At 35.8% G+C, this 26,553-nt stretch overlaps 1 protein-coding gene across 1 annotated transcript in view; it reads right to left on the bottom strand.

Annotated features, from left to right (window-relative positions):
* The window catches only part of LOC110998952 (endoribonuclease Dcr-1), a 36,187-nt gene that overhangs the window by 5,774 nt on the left and 3,860 nt on the right, over positions 1-26,553 (bottom strand). The window contains exons 7-35 of the mRNA XM_022267772.2: positions 25,229-26,463; positions 24,175-24,296; positions 23,485-23,589; positions 22,698-22,827; positions 21,691-22,232; positions 20,785-20,938; positions 20,133-20,238; positions 17,464-17,576; positions 16,761-16,860; positions 16,200-16,347; positions 15,219-15,335; positions 14,861-14,970; positions 13,685-13,920; positions 13,065-13,243; positions 12,248-12,418; positions 11,169-11,307; positions 10,359-10,444; positions 9,208-9,313; positions 8,861-8,978; positions 8,386-8,479; positions 6,617-6,702; positions 5,690-5,856; positions 4,471-5,121; positions 3,393-3,545; positions 2,631-2,762; positions 2,099-2,189; positions 1,661-1,848; positions 507-677; positions 184-271 (exon numbers count right to left, since the gene is read on the bottom strand). Coding sequence (XP_022123464.2) covers positions 184-271; positions 507-677; positions 1,661-1,848; positions 2,099-2,189; positions 2,631-2,762; positions 3,393-3,545; positions 4,471-5,121; positions 5,690-5,856; positions 6,617-6,702; positions 8,386-8,479; positions 8,861-8,978; positions 9,208-9,313; positions 10,359-10,444; positions 11,169-11,307; positions 12,248-12,418; positions 13,065-13,243; positions 13,685-13,920; positions 14,861-14,970; positions 15,219-15,335; positions 16,200-16,347; positions 16,761-16,860; positions 17,464-17,576; positions 20,133-20,238; positions 20,785-20,938; positions 21,691-22,232; positions 22,698-22,827; positions 23,485-23,589; positions 24,175-24,296; positions 25,229-26,463 — 5,838 coding nt within the window. The remainder of the gene's footprint in view (positions 1-183; positions 272-506; positions 678-1,660; positions 1,849-2,098; positions 2,190-2,630; positions 2,763-3,392; positions 3,546-4,470; positions 5,122-5,689; positions 5,857-6,616; positions 6,703-8,385; positions 8,480-8,860; positions 8,979-9,207; positions 9,314-10,358; positions 10,445-11,168; positions 11,308-12,247; positions 12,419-13,064; positions 13,244-13,684; positions 13,921-14,860; positions 14,971-15,218; positions 15,336-16,199; positions 16,348-16,760; positions 16,861-17,463; positions 17,577-20,132; positions 20,239-20,784; positions 20,939-21,690; positions 22,233-22,697; positions 22,828-23,484; positions 23,590-24,174; positions 24,297-25,228; positions 26,464-26,553) is intronic.

Here is a 26,553-nt window from a genome sequence, read left to right as displayed (position 1 = left end):
CTATAATTCCCTTTGGAGTAATGGTTAGTGTAATTAAATTTTCAATTGTTCTTATATATTTAATTATTACAACACTATAAAAAATAAGTAAATATAATTAAAACAAATACATTTATTCACTTTAGAAAACACAGATTCATTTTTGTTAGTGATTCAATTTAAATAAAATAAAACTGGTGATACCTGACAGCATTTGTTCAAGTTCTCCTTCTGGGTCTTCTATATATCGTAGAAGAGGAGATGGCGGTGCTTTCAGCTCCCCAAATACAGGCTTATAAAAGAAACAAAAATTAAACCAACTTCTCCGTATGTAATAAATTCCGATTTATATTAGTTAAAAATGTATTCTTGAAGTTTAAGGAATTCCCCATAAATTCTTGAACAGCACATGGTCAGTCTTTTTTGGTGGATGCGTTGCTGGCCTTTAAGGTGTACGCCCTTTTTTAGCAATTGGAAACAATATAATGATTTCATTATTTCATAGTAATTATTGTTTCGGGACTTACTTGGATCCATTTCCCATCAGCATCCCTATAAGGTCTCAACGATCCAACCGGTCTACCAGTCCAGCTCCAGTCTTCTGGTGGAGGTTGGAAATCCGGAGTACCTTCCTCATCAGACGAACAGCAGCTTTCCGAGTCACTCGATAGCGGTTCGAAGGTTTTTTGAGGCAGTTTCTGGAATTTTATTACTTACTGAATCTCTTTACAGCCATAGTTTTAAAAAAATATTTTCATTATAAATTAAAGTTATTATTATTGGTTGTGCCACGTAAAGTTTACGCATCTCCTACTCTTACTATTCCCATCTCTTTCCTTCAGAAACTACTATTCGGGCGGAAACTGATCCAACAATACAAAGAATCTTTCGCAAGAACATTTATTAGGAGAGGAGTCGTGATATAGCGCTTGCCGTGACAGCTCGCAATTTATCGCATTAATGACGGCCAGCTGAGGTATCTAGAGAGGGACCAACTGATTAGTGATTATCACTACTGCATTTGATGTGGTCGCTTGGCTGGTGACTTTCTTGTATACATAACACATACAGAGGCAATCGAGCCCAATGTGAAGGCGGTGGCGGTTAGTTTGGACATAGGGAAAGCCTTCGATCGGGTGTGGCACAGAGCACTGTTCTCGAAGCTTCCAGGCATGGGCTATGTGAGAAATTATGCAACTGGGGTTTCATGTTTCACGTTAATAGGAGCATCAAGGTCGTCATCGACGGAGCAGGTTCTCATCTTTAGCCCGTGAATGCTGGAGTACCACAAGGCAGTGTACTATATCCGACCCTGTTTCTTTTGCATATTAATAATTTTTGCGACTTAGCAAGAGCTTACAGATTCTCTCCCTTGACTGTGGATTCAACGTAGAGTGGTTCGAATCGACCAAGAACCTAAAGTCGAATTGGTTCGATGGGCAGATGGTTCTACATAGTGGTGGTGGACGGCAAATTGCCTTAGAAAACGCTGTTGTGGAACGACGGACGTCGAGGTGATACGGGTGGAATTTCGTATTCTACTTCAATGTCCAATGATGAAACTCAGTTGCATTAATCCGAACAACTTCTCTGAATACTGACTGATCATGAAACTGATTCTGCAGTATGAGGCCAAGACAGAAGGAAGGTTGTAGCAGAAGACGGACTAACTAAAGCGCACCTCTTCAACACTGCTGGCCGGCTGGTAGTTCTGGCTCTGCACGTAGGGATGCTCCAGGGGCAGTTCCAACAGATGACACGGCAGCACACGAATGCCAAGCCAAGACATAAAGAGCAGGGCTCCGCGGGGTCCACATTCCAGCAGATAGGCCCCGATTAGGGCTTCCACGCAGTCCGCTATGGATTTATCTGAAAATATAATAAACACTTTACCCCCTTATCCAAAAATATAAGGTCTCGTTCTGTCAATCTGCGATGAAAAGAGAAAAAACTGAAGGAAAAGACCTTCAGAGACAGTTAGTATTAAATAAAAATACAATTTCATAGCCAGGATTCGAACCATCTTCATCTCTTTCTTTCTATTAGCGTTATTACTGATATGAAAAGAGACAGATGACTTTAATGTCTTATTTATAACGAGGTAAAAGAATATTCTTACCCGGTATACTATGCTGCGTTATAAGATTGTACGGGATGAAACATCCTGTATTATCTATCGGCACTTTCTTTTCGCCTTCCTCTTGATCGTGCTGACGACAAAACATTTATTAATATAATAATAATGTAAATCTTCCATTCGACCATATCTTTGGATGGTGGCAGCAGGCCCATATTAATATATACTAACAGTTGTACAATTGATTTTATTTTAATAATATATCACCAATCACATTGGTGCGTGTACGTTCCAGGTTACGTACACGCACTCATACGCACGAAACAAGCACGACCATTTTTTACAGTTGCTGGAGAAATTCGATAATACAAATTATTTATTCACAAGCACTTACAGTGTCAACGATACCGTCGAAAAAAAATTAATATATAATATAATATACGCAATATAGCTACAACTATTATGTGGAATAATTAATAATATGTATATGCTATAACTCAATTCAATTTATAAAATTCACCATAAGAACATTATTTATGATTTGAAGTGTTCAAGCCAGGGCAGAAATACTTACCCCAGGTTGCATTGTATGTGGGGGCTTGTGGCAGGGTGGCAGCCAATTGTCATGCGGCTCGAACTTCGAGGCGATCATGCGAGCACCTAAACGCTTATTGCGACCCAGGCGGTACAGGTTCAGATTGGACACCTGCAAACAGAACTACGTCAAAAGGCCAGTGGCTGAATGAAATATGAAGACATAAATATTATACTCTGATTCTTCCGTAGGATTCTGACAGCTATAATTTTTTGATATATCAGAGATAGCAAACCTTTTTGGCCGGATCATTTTTCAATTTCAATACGAGACTGAACTTCTGAGTCTATAGATACATTTTATTTGTTGGTGAATGTATCTATTTTATTAGGTGCGGTGCTCCACTTTAAAAGTAATTTAACGGTGAGTCCCTTTTCAAATAACGCACAGGTAAGGATATTTTTTTTATAAAGGTTTACTAAACCTGGAATTAGTAGGCAGTGACGCCAGCTAAATGAATAAAATAATATAATGTAATAGAAGTTTAATCGATTTATTGTTCGTGGTATTCAAATATTTGTTACTATGTATTGACAGAAATTTTCTAATAATATTCAAAAGCTTAAACCGGAATGGTTTAAATAAATATACCGAAGATTTATAAACTACCTTCTTAATAAAATGTAAATCATTCAAACTAAAAAAAATCTGTCCCTTTTCAACACAGTGTAAACACAATTTAAAAGAAAGAGACGAAAGAGTACTTTGAAAAGTGCATTTTGAATTTAGCGTGTTATTTACCTGTTTACTTCTCATATGCGATAGTTTCCCTTCGTGTACGGCTGGGTGTGCGCAATACAAGTACGCAGTGATCGCAAATTTCAGAAAACTGTCACCAATCGTCTCCAAACGTTCTAGATTTATACCGTCATTTGCGTTCGACATCGTTAAAGCCTGAAATTTAATAATGTCAAACTTAAATACCAAGTACCAGTGACACCTTTTAGGTCTTGGCCTCAGATATCTGCATCTGTTTCTAGAACATTTGTCAACTTTTGTCAGTGTAACCATTTACAATAATACCAAACACGGAAATTTAAAACTCTCAGTTCTTCACAATCACGAAATAATAATGGCAAGTTGACAACATGTTTACAATTACATCAGACCACAAAAAAACCACTCACACAACAAACCTACAAAAGAAAGACTCAAAGTAATCAGCTATTGTCGTGACCGCCATCTTGTTTTATATTATTAATCAACACGCTGGCTTTCAGTCAGACCGATAGTTAAACGTTTTCGACGCTTCATTTAAATGAATATCGACTTGATTGAATATCGATCTTTAATTCACTGTCTAGAGATTCAATTAAGTCTCTGAATTAAATACTATACTGCGACATTTACATTGGAATCGTGTTTTATTCCAAATATATAGTGCTTTATGTACCAACTGTAACGACGAAAATAAAATCACAATAGAAACACAACTAGATATACTGTGTAAAAATATGAATAACGTCATTTTGAGTTTTAGTTTAATATATGACTCCTTTAGTTGTTCCCACTCATACATTCTAATAAAACAGTAAGTTTCCGTTAATATTTTAAAAGGTCGACTGTATTTCTATTGCAATTTCACTAAGATTTAAAACTCCTTAAATAAGCCAAGTTATTATTATTTTTAGCATCGCAACCAAGGGGTTGCGATGCTAACAAAAGGTTGTTAGTTATAAGTTTATTTTAAAAGATTAAAGAAAAACCTAAGTCTAAGTCTAAACCTAAGTCATAGCATCAAGTTTTTCATGTGTTTGATATTTCCAATTACCGCCACCGAACGAAAATAAAAATATTTTTGTTAATAACCGAAACTAACCTGCAATATAACACTAGGACTGGGCCCCGGATGGCCTTCCAAACTCGGCTGATAATCAAAATCAAATTCTTTTCCATTCTGACATTGGTCCAAGTAATACGGCTTCAAATCACTCGAATCCCGTCTGTTGATCAATTCCTCATATTTATCCTTGGAATCAAAGCCGACATTTGCAACTTTTTCGTTCACATAATCTGTGGCATCGATATCTATATCGACCATAGAGAAGCAATTCAACTTTTTAATTTCCTCATCCGTCAATGTCTTTTTTAATTCCGCGAGAAGTGTCCGTTTGTTCTTCTCTATGGCTTCTAGTGTTATTTGACCATTGTCTGTATCGATTCCATTAAGATATGGAAACATTTCTGATATTTTATCTTTTGATACATCTGTTTTAGATATTTCTTTATCTTTATTATTAGAATTGGCTTCCATTACAGCATTGGATGAATCAGATGATTTCTGATAGACGATATTATTCTTAGAGACGACTACTTTGAGACCATCAATATTTTGAGTTATATTTGTTTGTTCATCTGTATCTCTACCCTCTGGTAGGAGGTTTTTTATCGGATCACTTCTTGTAATAAGATGACCAGCAATAATTTCTTTTTCGTGTGATATAACCGAATTACGGTACTTTGACACATGCTGAAAAACAACATTTTATTTTAAATCCCATTGTATAGCCTTGTCAGACGGTCAATATAATTTTGAAATGTCGTCAATTGACTGATGTGCAACGGCAGAAATAAATATCAAGTATAATCATAAAATCTAGATATTTGAGATGCACGATGCATCAGTCACTATTTATTCACTGTATTTGCATTTTGATTTGGAGCACTCAGAGTAATGTTGAATCGCCATTTTACAAAAAAAAACCTACGTAAAGTATTTTTCAAAAGTAACTGATTTCGCAAATTTACTTAATATGAGGTAAGGTTAAGTTTGACCTGTATTATGGCAATACTGGCCTAACTTTTATCGCACATTATTACGGAACACGTCTAATCCAAAGAATGATCTTCTGACTAATGACGATTCTGAAGTCAATATATATTGAGATATGTATCGCCATATATATTTACCGTCTGATCCCTGCCTATCACAACTACAAACGATAGCAAAAAAAACACATTTTGATGATAAAAAATATAAAATCCCCCAGAGCTTCTTAAATCACAAAAAGATTCCCCAAAAACCTCTTAATCCTCACCTCTGGCGGTGGTGTGCCATCCTTCAAAATCTCCTTATAGGCCGCCACATCTCGCATATCGTCGTCCCTGTCAGGCAAAGGCGCAGGGGCCACAGGCCGACGTCGCTCGACGTCCACCGCTTCAGCCTCATGGGCTGTCTTGTATTCAATTCGTACGCCCATTGCAGCTACGACAAAGAACTTCTCAATAAGTTCGTAAATTTTAAAAAAGTTGAGGAATTTGGAGTAGGAGAAATAAACAGCTTTATGAAAAGTATTTGTTATACAATCGAAATGACCAGGAATCTTCCATTATTTGGTGGTATTTTACTGACCTGACGGTCAACCTCCAGTAATGGAGTGGCACTTGAAGAAGAAGAATTTTACTGACAAGACATCTTATAAAAGAATCATAAATCAATATGAAAAATAATTGACGGAACAGATGAGACAGAGAGAAAAGAGAAGATAGAGATGCGAGAGCAGATAGAAACAGCGAGAGAGAAGAAATAAACAGAGGAGAGAGAGAAACTGAGAGAGAAATAAATAAAGAGAGAGAAAGAATGAAATGTGTAATTATCTTATACATTATGACAAGAAAAAGATTAGATCACTATGGCATTTCGAATTTGTTATCACGAATATTGATTGTGTTTAAAAATTTGATTTAAGATTGTTGTGTTGCTTGTTTTCTATATTTATTTGTAAAAGCTATCCAACGCTCGGCACGATTATATACGTAAAATTATATAAGTACTAATTTACTTATTAATTTACTAATTTTTAATATGATAAGCACTTAATGTGTTAAAGTGCTCCTATAAGGGTACAAATAGATATGAATATTTATATGTTAAATGTTGTGTTTTATCTATATGTGTGTGTATTTTTATACATGTAATATAAGTGGTTTAATTATTTAAACTGAATTTTATCTCGATAACTTACCATTAGCATTTTTGCTACTTGAGAATCCGTCAGAATCTTCGTCACTACCGTCCGAGTTGAAGTCTGAATCGTCTGTATCAAAATCGCTGAAAACATACTCTAATTATATCTATCGTAAAATAGATACAAAATAAATGGAAACATCGAATGCACAATTTTCTGTATATTTGATTATTTGGTCCTTCGAACCAGAATTATTTTTTTTTTTTTATAGAACAGGGGGCAAACGGGCAGGAGGCTCACCTGATGTTAAGTGATACCGCCGCCCATGGACACCCTCAATGCCAGAGGGCTCGCGAGTGCGTTGCCGGCCTTTTAAAAATTGGTACGCTCTTTTCTTGAAGGACCCTAAGTCGAATTGGTTCGGAAATACTTCAGTTGGCAGCTGGTTCCACAGAGTGGTGGTGCGCGGCAAAAACTGCCTGGAAAAACGCGCAGTTGTGGAACGGCGGACGTCGAGGTGATACGGGTGGAATTTCGTATTCTGCCTCGACGTCCGATGATGAAACTCAGCTGCAGGTATTAATCCGAACAACTCCTCTGAACACTCTCCATGGTAAATGCGGTAGAAGATGCAGAGAGACCCCACATCTCTACGCAACGCCAAAGGATCAAGCCGCTTGGAGAGATTTTGGTCGTCAACGATTCGAACCGCTCTTCGTTGAATACGGTCAAGTGGAAGAAGCTGGTACTGGGGAGCACCCGCCCAAAGGTGGGAACAGTACTCCATGTGGGGCCGAATTTGCGCTTTATATAGTTGCAAGCGGTGGCCCGGAGTGAAGTACCGTCTCGCCCTGCTGAGCACACCGAGCTTTTTGGAGGCTAATTTTGCCTTTCCCTCCAAGTGACCGCGAAACTGAACGTCGTTCGATATGTCAACGCCAAGTATTCCAATGCTGGCTGTGGCTTTAAGGAGAGTGTTTTCGAAAAGAGGAGTAGCGACAAAGGGTGTTTTTTTAGCGGAAAACGCGCAAACTTGTGTCTTTTTGGGGTTAAATTGGACTAGGTTTAGTCTGCCCCAGTCAGAGACTCCACGTAGTAGGGTTTCTACTTCAGACACAAGTTTGTTCCGGTACTCATCGACATCTGCCCGAGAAATACTTGCCCGGCCAGTGTAAAGAGTGTCCCCAGTGCTGTCATCCGCATAGCAGTGAATGTTGCTAAGTTGCAACATATCATTGATATGCAGAAGAAACAGGGTCGGGGATAAAACACAGCCTTGTGGGACCCCAGCGTTCACGGGTTTAAGGTCGGAACATGTTCCATCGATGACGACCTTGATGCTCCGATCGGCCAGAAAGCTGGAGATCCAATCGCATAATTTCTCGGGAAGCCCATAGGCTGGAAGCTTCGAGAGCAGTGCTCTGTGCCACACCCGATCGAAGGCTTTCGCTATGTCCAAACTAACCGCTAGAGCCTCCCCCTTGGACTCAATTGCCTCCGCCCATCTATGCGTAAGGTATACAAGAAGGTCACCAGCCGAACGACCACGACGAAAGCCGTACTGAGAGTCACTTATCAGCTGGTGGACCTCCAGATACTCCAGGAGCTGGCAATTAATAATGGATTCCATTATTTTGGAGAACAAGGAGGTTATCGCTATTGGGCGATAGTTGGACGGATCGGAGCGATCGCCTTTTTTAGGGATCGGATGTATCGATGCGATCTTCCAGCACTCCGGGACAGTGCCAAGCGAGTACAGGTACCGGAAAAATTATAACCTTTACCACAATAATTTATTTTTGGCAATATTTTTACCAAATAAATACCTGGATAAATATGAACAATCGCTTTCAGCCATAGAGAATTTCCTTCCAGGGTAAAGCTTCGGCTTATCTATTGGATCTGACCAATTTGCACCACCTGAAAAATGTATTACAAATGTCAATATCTGTATTATTTTTTCTGGCAAGTATAACTCTCGTATGTTATAATAATAATAATGTATTTACTTAAGATAATGTGGATTCTATTGGATAGATTTTGGTTCACAGGTTCATTTTTAAATTAATGTTAGAATTTGGCATTGACTTGATATATAAACAATCAAGTCAATGAATGCCTAGACATAGGGTTCCTTAAGATAAAAATGAAGCAATTCCTCAAAAGGGTTCTCTCACTATGAGTGTCAGTGGATGGCGGTATGACTTATCAGTCAACCCCTTGGCCCATTTGTCCCCTGTTCAATAAAAACAAGCACATAACGAACTAACGCTTACTATATTATACAGTCTAACATATAACCTGTAGCAGACGTGCAGAATGTAAGGTTAGGCGGAAGAGGCTCCATAAACTCGTCGTACTCCATTGTTTGTGGTATTGACGACGCCATTTCATTACTCCAAGTGCCAATCTCAAAACCCTAAATAAATAAAAAAACATTTTATTTGTCTACCCTCAAATAAAAAAAAACTATTCAAACATTTTTACCAAGCATTTTTTCTTAAGCTACAACTACAAAATAGGTATGAAATGTTTCCGAATATTTTCTAATATTAATTTAACAAGGGTTTACCCATTCTAGAGATCAACCAAAACTATATTAAAATACATCGGATTTTAACATAAATCACAAATGATAGAAAACTCACACTCTCCGCTTCCTCCTTCTCTTGTAATATATCATTGATCGTCTTCTCCTTCTGCTCCTGCGATTCATCTCCAGTCTTCTGCAAACTCTCTTGTTCTTCTTTATCCCTAAAATTTGACTAATATTATAAAATAAATAATTTGTTTTGTATGTTTTTACCAAACTTTAAAACTACTGCACCGATTCCAGAAATTCTTATGCAAGAAAGAAAACAGGTTTACGCAGGCCTACTTGACAACCGGACTATAGGGCTTCATTTTTACTCAAAGCCTCCTGCTATTGCTGCGATGCAGAGGGTTATTGAAAACCTATCCTCAGACCTCCACACGCCCTTAATACAAGAAATGTAAAAAAAAATTCTGGTGGTAGAATCAAGTCAAAGTCAAAAGTCAAAATTTATTTATTTATTCATATAGGTAACATAATGTACACTTATGAACGTCAAAAAAAAGAAATATTATATGTCACCAAATTAATACTCATTATAATGTTACACGCAAAAAATATTTTTTTCCAAAAACAACACAAGTTATTTTTCTAAAAACAGTACATTAAGTTGATTCTTTAAAACTCCAGTTGGAAGATGTTTTAATGTTATATACATCACCTTGATTGTCATAAAAAAGGTGTTTTTTCAAAGGACAAAGGTAACCCAACTATTAAGATAAATAACTCCACAAATTACAACATTTCTTTTGGGCCTTAAATACCCCATTTACAACGACTGAATTTCGTAAAAATTTTGTTTCCCCAAACTGTAATCTATAAGTAAAGAAGAAACATATGCATGATGAGGAGCTGATACATCATGAGTTCGCCAGGGCATTGAAACCAGGACGACATTAGAATGCCAAATAAAGCACTCGCGATCCCTCTGGCATTGAGAGTGTCCATGGGCGGCGGTATCACTTAATATCAGGTGAGCCTCCTGCCCGTTTGCCCCCTGTTCTATAAAAAAAATATTCCTGAGTAACAAAGACTACATTTACTTTCAATATATTGGTTGTTAGTGCAATATAATTGAAATCTAATATCTTAGACGGTAAAAAAAATCAGTGGCGTTACAACTCTTTAGGTCTTGGCCTCAGATTTCTGAATCTGTTTCATGATCGTCTTTTTTTCTCAGATGGTAAAGTTATAGATATTTCCCACCTCTGTTTCTTTTCCAGATCTTCGCTCTGATTCCAGTCTTCTATCTCCTTCTTTTTGTCGTGTTTCTCCGAGTCGGCACTGAGTACCTTAAAACATATTATGGCTGTTTTATATATTATAGTCATACATACACATACAGTAAAAATTAAAAAGTGCGTGCGTACAACGTACACATGTCAGAAGTGAAACTTGGAAAATTAATTTAATTATTACTTAGGTAAAAGCCCCAATAGATGATCATGTACTGGTATATGATCACTCCATGTATTTGTATATCTATATTCACACTGTTTACACATTGTATACGTGCTAAGGACAATATTATATATAAATAAAATATTGCACAAGTCGTTATGCGACAGAATTTCCATCTAAAATTCTAATATGTAACTACTAAACGAATACATCAACCAATAGCATGTATTTTTCTTCGATCTCCCTTTCTCACTCTCTCAATCGCTCTCTCCCTTTTCTTCGACAAAAACGCTGCACATCTTCGTGACGTTGCGTAAAAAAATTACCCTCATACGCCTGAAGAAGTTTTACTTCAATAAATATAATCATATATAAGTGACATACTTAGGGCCTGTTTTACAATGTATGGATAAAGTGCCAAATAGCTATGCAACACATAAATTATTCGAAAGATAAAAGTTCCGAATAAGATACTTCGCATTTCATGACGTATAGCACTATCTGACAGTCGTGAAACGCAAAAATACTGTTTATCCTACCAATAAGTAATAAATAGCTTATTTGGAACTTATCCGGACATTGTGAAACAGGCCCTAAGTGACATAAATAATTCACCTCTGCCAAACTCCAGCCAAAGTCCAGAGCCGGCCAGGTGAACCCTGGACACGAGTCATCGTCTATTCTGGGAATGCCGAGCCCCACGTCCAAGGCTACGGCGCGTCGGATCTCATCCGCTATCAGCAAGGCGTTGATGCTGGAAAACGTCATACAATTGTAGACTTAACAAAAATCTTCTTTTCTCTTCTAGATGCGGTTGCCTATTTAAGGAGTGTATATAAACAATATATATAAACAATATATATATATAAACATATATCCCAGTTATACAATGTGCGCTGTATGTCAAAAGACAAAAATCATTTATTCCTGTAGGTACAATACACTTATGAACGTCACAAAGAGAAATATATGAAATGCTTCTAATTATACATTTACTGCCAGTTCTCAAATCAAGGGCAAGCAAGGCAAGAACTGGCAATAAACTCTCCGCCACTCTTTTTAATCGCCAAGTTTTTGTTTTACATAATTTTGTAAGCTGCAACCATTACACCATGTTCCACATGACATCTTAAGTTAATAATAATAAAACAAATAAAAAACAAAGATTTGTCCTTTATCTAAGAATATAAATATAATAAATTATGTTGTGTATATTTGTGTATGCATTTTTATATAATTTTGAATTTTGAAGACGACTTACGGACAAATTCGGGTAAATTTTTTAATGTGGTTTGAGAAAGATTTTTATGTGAAGAAAATCTAAAAACCAGTTTGCTACTAGCATTGCATAAAATTTGGGTTATATCTTTAATATTGTCAAAAATTATTATATTATCGTCACACAATGTATATAAAATAAATAAATTATCTGACAGATTTAAAACTACATGATAAATCAAAATACGATTCTAAGTGGACTTGAAAAGAAGTTATAGTGAATGAGTGAACGAGTGAGTGAGTGAGGGAGTGAGTGAGGGAATGAGTGAGTGAGTGAGGGAATGAGTGAGTGAGTGAGGGAATGAGTGAGTGAATGAGTGAGTGAGTGAGGGAATGAGTGAGTGAGCGAATGAGTGATTGATTGAGTGAGTGAGTGAGTGAGGGAATGAGTGAACGAATGAATATCAGCAACTCACCGATACAACACACAGGGCAACGCAACTGTAGCAAACCAAAGCGGAGCCGCAAAAGGATGGACTTTGCAGAGTTCTGGTACCATTATCTGCTTCTGGTCGAGTCGATCGCGTTTCGCTCTGCGCGTACGCTCCGAAGACACGGGCAACGCTACGCCTTTGCGGTTCACATATCTGACAAATTATTACAAATAACAACTCAAACACATATATTTTAATCGTAACATTGTTTTGCAGGCTCTTAAATCCTAATGTGGTTTAAGTTTCAATTTTTGTTTGTTTATTCCTGTTATTTTTATCTTTTTAGTTTTAGTTTTTAGTTATATTATTAGTGATTTGTTTTATTTTTGTTTATTTTGTTCCTTTGATATATTGCTTAAGTTCTAATGTAATTGTATATGTATGTGTAAGCGTGTTAAATTTGTGATGTCATGTTTTCTTGTATTTTTTAGGCATACACATTGTTTTAGAATGTATGATAAATAAATTACTATAGGTCCGTTACATTTAAAATATTTATTACCATCAAAGTAAAAGTACAGTTCAACGCGGCAGACCCGGACCACGTTATATTAAATCGCGTTGTATTAGTATTCTCATAAAACAATTATTCATTTAATTATTTAAACTTATAATTATTTGGACATAATTTGAAGTTTAAATTTAAAATTAAGTCTAAATAATAAGTTTAAAAACAATAATACATAACTATAATCCGTAAAAAAGTGTTTTCTTTAAATGTGTAAAAATTATGTTAATAAAAGACAATACTAGTTCAAAAATTAATTAACTTTGCTAATTTAATATAATTTAAACTCACCTGGGCGTCAAAAGGTTTAACCTGGCACTGGTGTGATCCACATCCAACAATGGCTGATCGTTCTGCGTCAGATCAACCCCGTACTTGGCTTTGTAGTAAGAGCGGAAGGTCGCGTGCTGATCCGAAGGGAATGCCGAGTCGGGGGTGAGGTGCCAGCATATCTCTGCTACCAGGAAGAACTGAAACCAAATTATCATTCTTTGAAAGAAGGAACATATAATTAAAAGGCCGGCAACGCACTCGCGAGCCCTATGGCTGAGAGTGTTATCAATATAAATTAACATCAGATCGGCTTCACTTCACTGTCTGTTCTTAAAAAACTCAAAATTTTAATTAAATTGCAAATTTTTAATTTAACTCATAATAGGTATTGATACAAATGTTAGAAAATACCGAATTTAATAATAATAATAAATCGTTTATTTGCAAAGAAAGTGGTTTATTCATATTAGTTTATAATAAAACCACACAATTAGTTATATAAAAACAGGCATCCAAATAGCATAATAATTAGAACAGTTTTCTTTTGATAACATTTATAAATGTTATCAAAAGTTATGGACCAAATATTCTCCCTTTAAAGACACCTTGTTAAAAAATCACCTTAAAAGTTCTATTACCTGTGGTTGATCCTGATTCCTGTACCAGGGCGTAACAACCGCCTCATTATATTTCTCCGGGTCAAAAGCGAACACATCACCCGGCCTCAAGAGTGGATTCTCTATCTGCCCCTTCTCCTTCTTCTCCCATAACGCGGAGTTCTCCTGCTCTTGCATCTTCTTGCCTTCCGTATGTTTGAAAATAAGTTCTAAGAACGCCCAGTCTATATCCACCACTGTACCGGTTTCCGTTGTTCCTAGGAAAGAGAAAGAGATATTTTTTTACATTTTGTATGGCCTATGTCGGAAGACCTGAATTTAAAATTTACATTCACATAATTTTAATGATAAATGAAAAATGAAAAATGATGTTATAGAGAATAAAGGCTTTTATTATTAAGTTATATATTATTTTTTTATAGAACAGGGGGCAAACGGGCAGGAGGCTCACCTGATGTTAAATGATACCGCCGCCCATGGACACTCTCAATGCCAGAGGGCTCGCGAGTGCGTTGCCGGCCTTTTAAGAATTGGAATCTAAGTCGAATTGGTTCGGAAATACTTCAGATATTACTAATTACTAGATTTATAAAACGCCACGAAGATGTGCAGCGTTTTTGTAGAAGAGAGATCGATTGAGAGAGAGTGAGAAACGGAGATTGAGAAAAAAATACACCCACTAATTGGTAGATGTAGTCGTTCAGTAGTTCCATATTAGAACTTTAGATGGAAATTCTGTGGCAAAACGTCTTGTGCAGTAAACGCAGATTTATTTATATTATCATTAGCACGTATACAGTGTGAATATACATATACAAATACATGGAGTGATCATGTACTGGTACATGATCATCTATTGGGGCTTTTACCTTAATAATAACTAATATAAAAAGAAGTTTCACTTCTCACATGTGTACTTTGTACGTACGTACTTTTTTAATTCCTAACACCTGTTTTGTATAAAAGTGTTTATAGATGCTTTTGCATCATTTTCGTGTGTCCATAGCCGCACTTTGTGAAGTATAATCTGTAGTTTGTATTTTTTAGATTGTTATTTATATTTTGTCCCCCCCCCCCCCCCCACAAATACTTGGTGGGGACAGCCTGAGTACCCTGGGACGGATTAAAGTTCAACTGTGAAGATATATTAAAAAGAAATGTGAAGATATCATAAAAAGAAATATGAAGCATACTTACGTTTAACAGTTGGTACGATGTAATAATTGTTCTGCGTCGATCCCTCCGTTTGTAACTTCATGCCGCGACGACGCACGCGCAGAACGTCCGAAAATACGAAACGCATGAAGCTGAAATATTTGTTATTTTTGTTTAAAGTCGCCTTTATAAAAAAATCATGTGACGGGAGTTATGTAATCGAAAAGTTAAGTTCCAAATATATATTTTGGTTATTCAAGAACGCCGTACGACAAGGTAGAAGCGATAGAGATGAAGATTGTGCGACAAGGATAGAAAACCAGCTCGTACAATTTCAAATAAACCCTACGCCGTTTTCTATCCAATCGCCTGTCTCGTGACAATCTACGTATATACGTACCGACGTACAAGCCGAGCTCGTCGTGGCGACAGACGAACGTCCGCGTCCAAGGCCGGCTCAACACTGATCCTCACTTCGCCCGAACGCGTATATACTGGAAACGCGGGAATTTGCAACCTGAGGGAATAAAAATACAAAAATTGATAAAGCTTTAGTCTTTAGACAGTTTTCACACTTGTCCTCTTATTATCACAGCATAAACACAATTTGACGAAATAAATTTAAGCTTTTTATGAAGATTATTTTTATTAATATTTAGGAAACAAATATTGGCTAATAATAATAAATAAATAACGCAAATACCAAGGGTATATAAGGCTTTTTAGAGAAATATTAAAAAGGTTTGTCGACATCACAGGAGAACGAAAAGCTGGCTAGCTACCTCGGACAAAGAATTAGTCTAGCTATTCAAAGGGACTCTTTCATAATAAATTTCAGTTATAATAACTTATATGGTTATTAATATTTGTTATTAATTAAGGTTATGTATGGGATGTACTGGAATGTATATTTATGACCAGGGATTAAATAAAGGGATTTTTTTTTATGTATACTATTTATCATTAGGGTGATTGGGTTCTTAAAGGCAAGGTGCTTTTATAGCGTGGGCGACTACCTAGATCATAGGTTTGAAATTAACGCGGGGAACATCACTTCAGATGTTAAGTGTCATAATGAATAAAACCAATAAATAAACAAAAGTAGAAAATAAGAACATGAACAGAAGTACATACATGTCTGAAAGGATAATAAATGTATTTATGTTAATAAATAAATAAAATATAAGATGACATTTGCATGCCTATTCATATGTGGCGGATTTTTGTAATTTATGTAACTAATTGTAAGACTATTCTAGCAAATAAATGATTTGATTTGATTTAGGATATTACATATTCTTTATAAATAAAAAGTTATTTTTAACTTTAAATACTTCTAAAAATAATTTTAGAAATCTAGTAGTTTATTTGTTAAACTTACTTGGTAGGTTCACATCTTGCGACAAGTATTCCAATAGCTTGATCAGCGTTCTGCGGCAGATGCAACTTTCTTCCTCGAGTGTTATACCTCTCTGGTAGCGCACACCATAGATTCGAGACTATTGCATAGAGCATATTTCTTTTTGTACCTATAAACAATAGTCTATTAGGTTTTTCATATAGGACCTGGATGACCGAGCTTAGGTCGGTATTTTTTATATAAATCGTGTTTTTGGAAATTTTATTTAAGTACGAATTACATACTAATAAAATTATGAAATATTAATATAATTATCGAATAAAGGTAAGTATATTCATATTTATGTTTTTATTTGACTGACATCTTTAAACGAGCAATTCTATGTTTAAGTTGATAAAACACAAATAAAATGACATTTTCTAGAAATGATTCCTAGCTAAATCGATTTATCGCCCCCAAAACCCTCTGTATACTAAATTTCATGAAAATCGTTGGAGCCGATTCCGAGATTCCAATGATATTTATATATACAAGAATTGCTCGTTTAAAGATATAAGATTAGCTAAGATTTTCAAAACTTACCAGAGGGTAACATAGGTTTACTCATTGGTATCGGATTCGCTTCGATATCAGCATCGCTCGTATCTATTATCGGCTGACAATCAGTGAACGCCCAGGCTGTCTGAATTACATATTCAATTAAATCCTTCCAAACGAATTCAAGAACATATTCTTTCAATAGTGGAAGAGATCGCTTGTTAGAGAAAAATCACAAGTTGCCGATGTGTTAAAAAGAGGGTACTTCCGAAAAAAATTTGAAAATAAACTCGCGGAATATATATACATAAGACAGCTTCTTGGGTAAATTAATTACTTTATACATCTGTTGTATAGGGGTTAATTAAATAACCATGCTCCAGAAGAAATATATATAATCCTTATTGGATATTTTATATCTAACAAGGATTAGATATATGATCAAGAAACAGATTCAGAAGTTAGGTGAATCATCAGGTGGTATGTTTTTTTCAGCTGCATGTAAATACAGTCAAAACCGTTTTCGACGACATCGTTTAGAACAACATACCGATTATATTGACCAACATCAATGGTCTCGGCTGAATTCTTCTGTATTAGGTTCTTAAAAAATATCTTATCGGCTGTTACGACTATCGGTTATAACGACTAAATATGAGTAGTCCCTTCAATGTCGTAATAACAAATTTTGACTGTATATATATTCTAACAAATATACGAAACCTTCAATTATAAGTTAATAACTTACACGTTTGAAGTAATACTGCCTTCGTTTAGTGGTCCCTGGGCGGGCGGAATCGCTGTTGTCCAACTCTTGGGTAAGGTTCGAGTCCATTTCAGCTGCTTTGAAGTTTTCTTTGCCTGGAAATCGTTTAAAGTAGAAATGTTAAATATTAAAACACTAATATACTAATGGACAAGATTTTAAATGTATTAATGATAATATATTTTTTTTATTAAGTAAATGTTTCCGTTAAAAAAAATGTAGCAGAAAACAGGTTCAGTAATCATAATTGATGATCTCTTCTTGATTCTTTTACCCAACAGGAATTTCGAGTTGCTTAATGAGAAGATAAGACAAAACTAATTCTCTTAACATGACTAGCTATTAAATTTTTTTTAATGAAATCTATTGAAACATGGTGTAGTGGTTGCAGCTCCTTACAAACATTGTGTAAAAAAAAACTTGGCGATTAAAAAGAGTGGCGGAGAGTTTATTGCCAGTTCTTCTCTTCCGTCTACGCCCTTGATTTGAGAACTGGCAGTAAATGTAAAATTAAATTCATTTAATATTTCTTTTTTTGACGTTCATAAGTGTACATTGTTACCTACATGAATAAATAAATTTTGAATTTGAATTACTGACACAACAGAACTAATTCAGACGTCGGATAGTAGCACAGTTCTTATAGGCGCTCTGAAGACAAGCTGTCTTCATCCCAAAATGCCGCTTAGCGGCGTGGCATTCGCGCTGCGATAGAGACGAGACTAATTTCACTTGTGTAACTAAACTACGAGAGCGAGAGAGACAGATGTTTCCCCAGTGTATCTTCACTAAGAAAGCGATAGAGACGAGTCTAATTTCACTTGTGTAACTAAACTACGAGAGCGAGACAGACGGATGTTTCCTCAGTGCACTTCAAGAGCGAGAGAGACAGATGTTTCCCCAGTGTATCTTCACTAAGAGAGCGATAGAGACAGACGTTTCGCCAGTGTATCTTAACTACAAGAGCGAGACAGACGTATGTTTTCCCAGTGTATCTTCACTAAGAGAGCGATAGAGACAGACGTTTCGCCAGTGTATCTTAACTATAAGAGCGAGACAGACGTATGTTTCCCCAGTGTATATTCACTAAGACAGCGATAGAGACAGACGTTTCGCCAGTGTATCTTAACTACAAGAGCGAGACAGACGTATGTTTTCCCAGTGTATCTTCACTAAGAGAGCGATAGAGACAGACGTTTCGCCAGTGTATCTTAACTACAAGAGCGAGACAGACGTATGTTTTCCCAGTGTATCTTCACTAAGAGAGCGATAGAGACAGACGTTTCGCCAGTGTATCTTAACTACAAGAGCGAGAGAGACAGATGTTTCCCCAGTGTATCTTCACTAAGAAAGCGATAGAGACGAGTCTAATTTCACTTGTGTAACTAAACTACGAGAGCGAGACAGACGGATGTTTCCTCAGTGCACTTCAAGAGCGAGAGAGACAGATGTTTCCCCAGTGTATCTTCACTAAGAGAGCGATAGAGACAGACGTTTCGCCAGTGTATCTTAACTACAAGAGCGAGACAGACGTATGTTTTCCCAGTGTATCTTCACTAAGAGAGCGATAGAGACAGACGTTTCGCCAGTGTATCTTAACTATAAGAGCGAGACAGACGTATGTTTCCCCAGTGTATATTCACTAAGACAGCGATAGAGACAGACGTTTCGCCAGTGTATCTTAACTACAAGAGCGAGACAGACGTATGTTTTCCCAGTGTATCTTCACTAAGAGAGCGATAGAGACAGACGTTTCGCCAGTGTATCTTAACTACAAGAGCGAGACAGACGTATGTTTCCCCAGTGTATATTCACTAAGACAGCGATAGAGACAGACGTTTCGCCAGTGTATCTTAACTACAAGAGCGAGACAGACGTATGTTTTCCCAGTGTATCTTCACTAAGAGAGCGATAGAGACAGACGTTTCGCCAGTGTATCTTAACTACAAGAGCGAGACAGACGTATGTTTTCCCAGTGTATCTTCACTAAGAGAGCGAGAGAGACGGAGAACGACACCAGCTCCACCACCTACAAACTAAATTGGGGGAAAACCCCACTTGGAATCGGCACACGAAATCCCTACAGTTTGTGCTTCTATCCTACGTCTGAAATCGTTGACATTTCGTGGTTTTCAATTAGCCAGACTGTCAATTTGACAGTTAACTATTTACAATTGTCAAAAAATTGGTAAGACCTTGGTTATTAGTAGTAATTTATCAAATACTGTTTCCTCAAACAGTTGATAAACATCATGATAGTAAAATCAAAATTCAATTATTCTTATAGGTAACATAATGTACACTTATGAACGTCAAAAAAATACATTAAATCTAATTTTACATTTACTGCCAGTTCTCAAATCAAGGGCGTAGAACGGAAGAGAAGAACTGGCAATAAACTCTCCGCCACTATTTTTAATCGCCAATTTTTTTTACACAATGTTTATAAGGAGCTGCCACCACTACACCATGTACCATATTGAGTAATAAAGAATAAAAAAATAAATTAAGAACAAAGATTTGTCCTATATCAGTAGGAGGCATGGTGAAATAGGAGTACGCACTTACATACTCGTGAGAACAACACGCAAATACGTAGTATAAACAACTAATATCACCGCATACACGAATTCAAGTACGACTAGACTCACCTATGGGCATCAATTGATCGTCCAGTTCCCCTGACTTGTGTAAAATCCTACAAGCCTGCAGGGCTACCATGCGCCTGGCCAAAACGCGAGTTGGCATCGGATGGCCCTTGAGATTAAAAAAAAACATAGGTCAAACATTGAAGGCTAACCGACGAGGCTCATCTGATGGGAAGGGATACCGCCGCCCATGGACAATCACCAGAAGGCTTGCATAATGGTCGGCCTATTAAGAATTGGTACGCACTTTTCTTGAAGGACCCTTATGCCCAAACCCAATAACATATTATATCAATCCATTTTTGACATTTTAACATTGATGTGGCAAAAGTGAAAAGTGTGGCAATAATCAATCGATGGTTTGTAATAGCCATCTGTCGTTACAAGCTATCTCTGGTTGGTCGAATCAGTGTATGTAGATAGATCTTTGTATGAAAATAACAGTTTAACTGTGCCAATATCCTATCTTAAGATTTCAACTTACACCAGTTTTTAAAATAATTAAAAAGCTATTTCATATAGTTTAAACATATACATGTATATTTTAATATTATTTGTACAGTTTTATTTACTTTATTTGGTTTATATTGATTATCAAATATGAGAGTAAATATCTATAATTTTTTTTTAAATAGTTAATTTAAAACCGGCTCACCACAATATTGTATTTAACCGGACAATTCAACGGCATGCGTAGAGTGCAAATATATGCCGTCTTCATTTCGTTCCCTGCCGGGATTCGAACCTCCTCCATCCACCATTGAGGTGCCAGCCGGGTGAAGGTATCTGATGGAAGCTTGCCACAATACCTAGAAAATTATCTACTTTGATTCATGAATGTAATGACAAATAAAAATGTTATAGTTTTAGGTCAGGGCATCAGGTTTCTGTGTCTGTAATCATTTAATAGGCAAGAATATGATCAATCTTCTGTCCCCGATACGAAACATACTGGTTTCCTCACGATATTTTCTTTCACACGAGCGAATGTTAAATGCGAACATAGAAGGAATGTCCATTGGTGCACAGCCAGGGATCGAACCTAGGACCGAGGGATGAGTGTCACACGCTGAAGCACTAGGCCAATACTGCTCATCTTTTCCTCGAAACATTTCAGACAATTTTTGACCCTCTACCTTCGTTTATGGATAAAACTGGAAGCCTGCATCTTCAGTTACCAAGCAGGGAATGTATAATTACATTATATTTCAAATTTAATTCAATTTGAATTCTGTTTTAGACATTGGCTTTATATAAATAAAATATTTCGAGTATAAGTCGAGCAAACAGAGAGATTGACTTGGCTTTAGAGTTAGTTTAAATAAATACATTGTTTCCATGCGATGGCCAATGTATTTATTTAAACTTTCACTATAATATGTAAGGTTAGTTTATTAAGTTGCGTTACATGGAACTCAGTTTGTACGTTAGAAGAACTTATTTGCTAGACTTGGTATTACATGGAACTGACTTTGTACGGTAGAAGAACTAAGTTGCGACATTTGGTATTATGGATTTTGATTTTTTTGTTTTTTTATGGTATATTTTTTAAAGAACTTACCTATTAATTAAAGCGATAGCACTATTTAAATCAACACTGGCTTCTTCAGTTTTCTCAACACTGTATGTTATTTTCACTTCACTATTCACTTTATCACTTGTCTCGTCTATAGTTCCACTTGCCCGCACTTCTCTAAAATCTAAAATATTGTTTTCACTTATATTCACAGATTTTTCTTTTACATTAACTTTATTTTTCTCTGTATTTTCTACATCAGATTTCTCATTTAGGTTATCAAAAACTATTTCCTTTTTGACATCTCCGCTATTTATTTGGTTTTCAATACAATTTTCGTTACTTCTCTTGAGTTCTTCTTTATCCTTATTTTTCTTACCATTTCCAACATCTACAATTTCTTTACTTTTTCCCGTATCTATGCCATTCATATCATTAATACTTGTATTTATTTCATTAATTTTATTGATGACATGTCTATTGCTTGGTTTATAGGCTTTGATACATGAAGTGTATGCATCTGCTTCTATTTCTTCTTCTTGAGGCGGTTCATTTTGAATACCACACCCACATTTCCTTGTGACAATCTGAAAATACAAATATAACATTTATGGATAAGTACTTATATTTGAATGTAATGCAAGAAAATCTACAGTAGAAAAACTGAAGAAACTACTATGTTTTTGCTTGGTTGACCGTTTCGAGTCTGTTGTGTCTACCTGCATTTTTGTTACTGTATTTGTTTTGTGAATTTTTGTATAGGTACCTTCTGTGCGTTCTAGTAATAATTATTTAGTCTTGTAATGTTTTTTCTCAGTAAGCGAATTTTTTAAATTCATATGAGAAATAAAGTTATTCTAACCGTAACTACTATGTTTATTATTTTTAGTGAAATATTTCGTTTAAATTGTATATATTTTTTAACTTATTTATCATAAAAATTATAATAATCAATTTACCCCAAGTATATCTTTATTAGCGTTGCCTGGAAGAGATCGCTTGTTAGCGTTATTTTATTTGATTGTATATAAGTGTTAATAAATAAAGATGACCTGATCTAGCTCCTTGTACACGGCAAGATTGTGGACTAACAATTTGCTGTGTCTGTCAGCATTCGCCAGCAATGATACCGACGATTTGGCAGCTCTTGCTCTACTTCGACAGAGGCCGTAGGATCGATACCTGTAAAAAATATTTTCATTATTAATAAAAAATTACACGTTTTAACAAAAATGTTTTTTAATATAAATCTTCTGTTCCAATTTGTAATTAATAACTCCTAAAGGCCTGCCTCCTACATTTGTGTATACAAATATAGTAACAAACTTCTAATTGAATGTTGACAAGTTTTTCTGTGCGTGTTATAATTAAACTTTTAAACGGCTGGGCAGTTTTTGCAGTGTTTTTTCATCAGAATCACTTCTGTAGATTTTGACGTTATGGTTATTCCTGGTGGCTTTATATAAACGTTGACAGATATTTTAAATTGTCTAAAGAACTTTTCTCTAAACAATATCGAAAATAAAAATCCCCTTCAAATTAAAAAAAATAGCAGCGTTGTCACTTTTTAGGTCTAGGCCTCAGACTTCTGAATTACATTCATCATCTGTCAATCTAATAGGCTGTAGGTGATCAGCCTCCTGTGCCTGACACATCTCGACTGTTTAGGTCTAAGGCAAGCATCCTCACGATTCTTTCACCGTTCGAGCGAATGTTACATGCGCACATAGAAAGAAAGTCCATTGGTGCACACCTGGGGATTGAACCTACGACCTCAGGCATAAGAACCGCACACTAAAGCCAAGCTGTTCCATTATCAACTGTAAGGAAATAACTCACGAGGGAGGAACATCCCATCTGACGACCAAGTTGCATCTTGGCAGATCGATGCCCTCTTCCAGGGCAGACGTCGCCAACAGCAGATTACATTCGTGCATACGAAACCTGGAATCAATATAAAAATTATTTAAAGTAAATAAAATTATAATAATATAGTTCTTATATTCCGAAGCTCTGTCATCTGTGATCTTTAATATCCAGAGGCCTCCTTTAACACTGTCCACTGTTCTCTCTTCCTGAGGAAGGATGATGTACTGTCTCCTTTAATCTAAAGGATCCTCGTCAGTCTTAACTGTCACTGACTGTAAGATTCCCGTAGCTAAGGATGTTTTGGCCTTAAGGCCTTGGCTCAACTCGGCCTGAATGGGTCTTTTTCCGTGACGTAGACGTATCGCAAGAGCGTCTACGTCTACGGAGTTAGGGGAGTATTTTTCCTAAAACTGATTATAGCTACGTCTGAGGTCTATAGATATTCAGTTGGAAATACTTCATTAGCGGGTTTCAAACCCTAAATTGGTGCTCACAATATGACCAAAGAACTCATTAAATTGTTCCGAATTACATTAATAACAAGAGTTTTAAAAATGTATGGTTACAAACAGTATTTGACAAATTGAATAAGCTCCCAGAAAATAGAAGGAATATATCAAATGCTGTACAAGAAATCTAAAGAAAACATAATAAACTTACTTCTTTAAAACATCTTCTTGCTTCCTGCCTTGCCTTTGATGTTCCCTCGGCTCTTGTACCGTCTCTACGGCGCAGTACTGAGCACAGAGGTGGGACAGCGATGGACGAGAACGGGACATATCCTGGGAAAACATTATATTATCTGTATAAATAACAAAATTTGCTAAAATATAATGTATCGTATAAATTTCGCGATAAATATTGTAAATCCTATTTTAAAAAAGTATGTGTGGAGTTTCTTGTCCATTCTTTTCCACACGAAACTACCTTTTTTAATATTTTATTTAACGTTCAAAAGTGCAATTTTAGTTGGTCTAATTGGACTAAATGATTTGATTTGCGACTAGCTTAATAAGCCGTCCATTTAACAGCTTAGCCTTTTAACTAAACAAGGCTATTTAAGTGGTGGCCTGAAAGATATTAAGCCGTAGAGTTAAAACGTATAATAGAGATGTACGTACAATGAAGTGGCAGAAATACAAAAGATAATATATTTGTAATAACCTAGTTGGCTAAATTCACATTATTTTTGACACTACACTCTTCCATTGTACTTGATTTTTTATGAAACTTTGGAAAAAACCATCAAAGTTGTGGTTTGCCGACGCCATATTGAGTTTGAAGAATTTCGTTTCGAGATTGAGAGTGGCATACAGTTAAACTAAATTTAAATTAACAGTCAACATGCTAGGCAAGTAATGAAACGTCATCGATCCAAGTCATTTGCCTAGCTGTTTAATCAACTGGCTGAATATCTTTCAGGCCGTTAGTTAAACGGCGCCGTTTAGTTAAAAGGCTAGGCTATTAATTAAACTGCTTATAAAGCTACTTGGCTGCGACATTGTGTATATATTATATATATACATATGTAAAATAATGTAGTAATATGTATATGTAATATAATAATGTAGTAATGTATATATGTATAATAATGTAGTTACAATTTTGTGCTAACTTTTGGCCAAATTTTACAGAAATATATGTACATGGTACAAAGTTTAGCATCATCTAGTGCATCTTAAAAGCAGGAGAAACAAAGGTCTAGAATACTTACAATAATAATCATGAACATAATCTTCGCCATCAACGGTTCATTCATAAACACAATGCCGCACAAGGAATCACTTGTCTGCAGTTGACTTTTCACATTTAGCTTCCTTCTGCCCCGGCCTCGCCCTCTTTTAAATGACTTTTGATCGTCAATTTCACTGGTTTTCACATCACTTTTCACTAAAGCACTGCTGTTTCCTGTAACTTCACTGTTATTTATCATTTGTTTGACATTTACTTGATTAGATTCGTCACTGTTATCATTGTTACTTTTCTCTTTATTTGTATTGCTAATACCTAAATCATTTGTAGCATTATTATTACTTTGAGTATCTGTGGGTCTGTCACTTTTAATAATTACTGCATCTGTGGAATTGCTTTGTTCCACTGAGTATACTACAGTAGTTTCAACTTCGTCTTTTTGTATATTTTCAATTATTTTAATCTCAGTTACTTCTTTGTTAACTGTTTTATTACTTTTATCTATATTTTCATGATTTTCATCAACACTATTTAAAATTGATTGGTTTTCGTTTAAACTACTGTCAGTCTCCATAGTTTCGTTTCTATAGTTGGCATCAAATTCTTTTAAATCACATTGTATAACATTAACTGTGTCTTCAATTTTATCACCTAAAGATGTAAAGTCGCATTTATTAATTTCTTCTAATAATTCTATTGTTCTAGATCTTTTCAGGCTTGTATTGTCAAAGTCAGTTGCATTATCTTTATTAATAACTATCGGTTCGAGAACTTCATCATCTGTTTTTTTAATAGTAACTTCATTACTACACAATTGGTTGGAATGTGCTTGATGATTTTCAGATTCATTGCTTAGAGGAATTTCACTAGAGTCATTGCATCCGCTGTCATCATTGTTAACATCGTTAATTTGCACATTGCAGACTTTATCTCCTTCATAATTAGTATCAGTTACTTTGTTACTTTCATTTTCACAATTAATTTTAACTTCTACTTTATTGTCCTTCGTATCATTTTCAGGTCGAAATTGTTCCAAAATCGCTGCAAATCTTAATACTTTTTGGGTTGAGAACATGGCAAGTTTCTCCCAATCCGATTCATATTTTGAAAATATACAATCGGCGTAGCACCTTATTTTCACAAACACGGACGTACACAGACATAAAAGAAGAAAATGGCGTTCATATGGCACTTTTATTTTAAGTTTTTCCAGTTTCGTTAATAAAGAAAATGCTGCCTTATCGGCTGCATAGGGTCCTGAAAATACAATTACTATAATGTAATCAATAAAATCTTCAGCTGATGTAACGGTTTTGGTGAGTATAATAGACAAATACCCTAAGAATT

Source organism: Pieris rapae, chromosome 22 (assembly GCF_905147795.1).
Source record: "Pieris rapae chromosome 22, ilPieRapa1.1, whole genome shotgun sequence".
Taxonomy (NCBI): Eukaryota; Metazoa; Arthropoda; class Insecta; order Lepidoptera; family Pieridae; genus Pieris; species Pieris rapae.
Note: the sequence above shows the minus strand (reverse complement) of the source record. Positions and strands in the feature narration are given on the sequence as shown.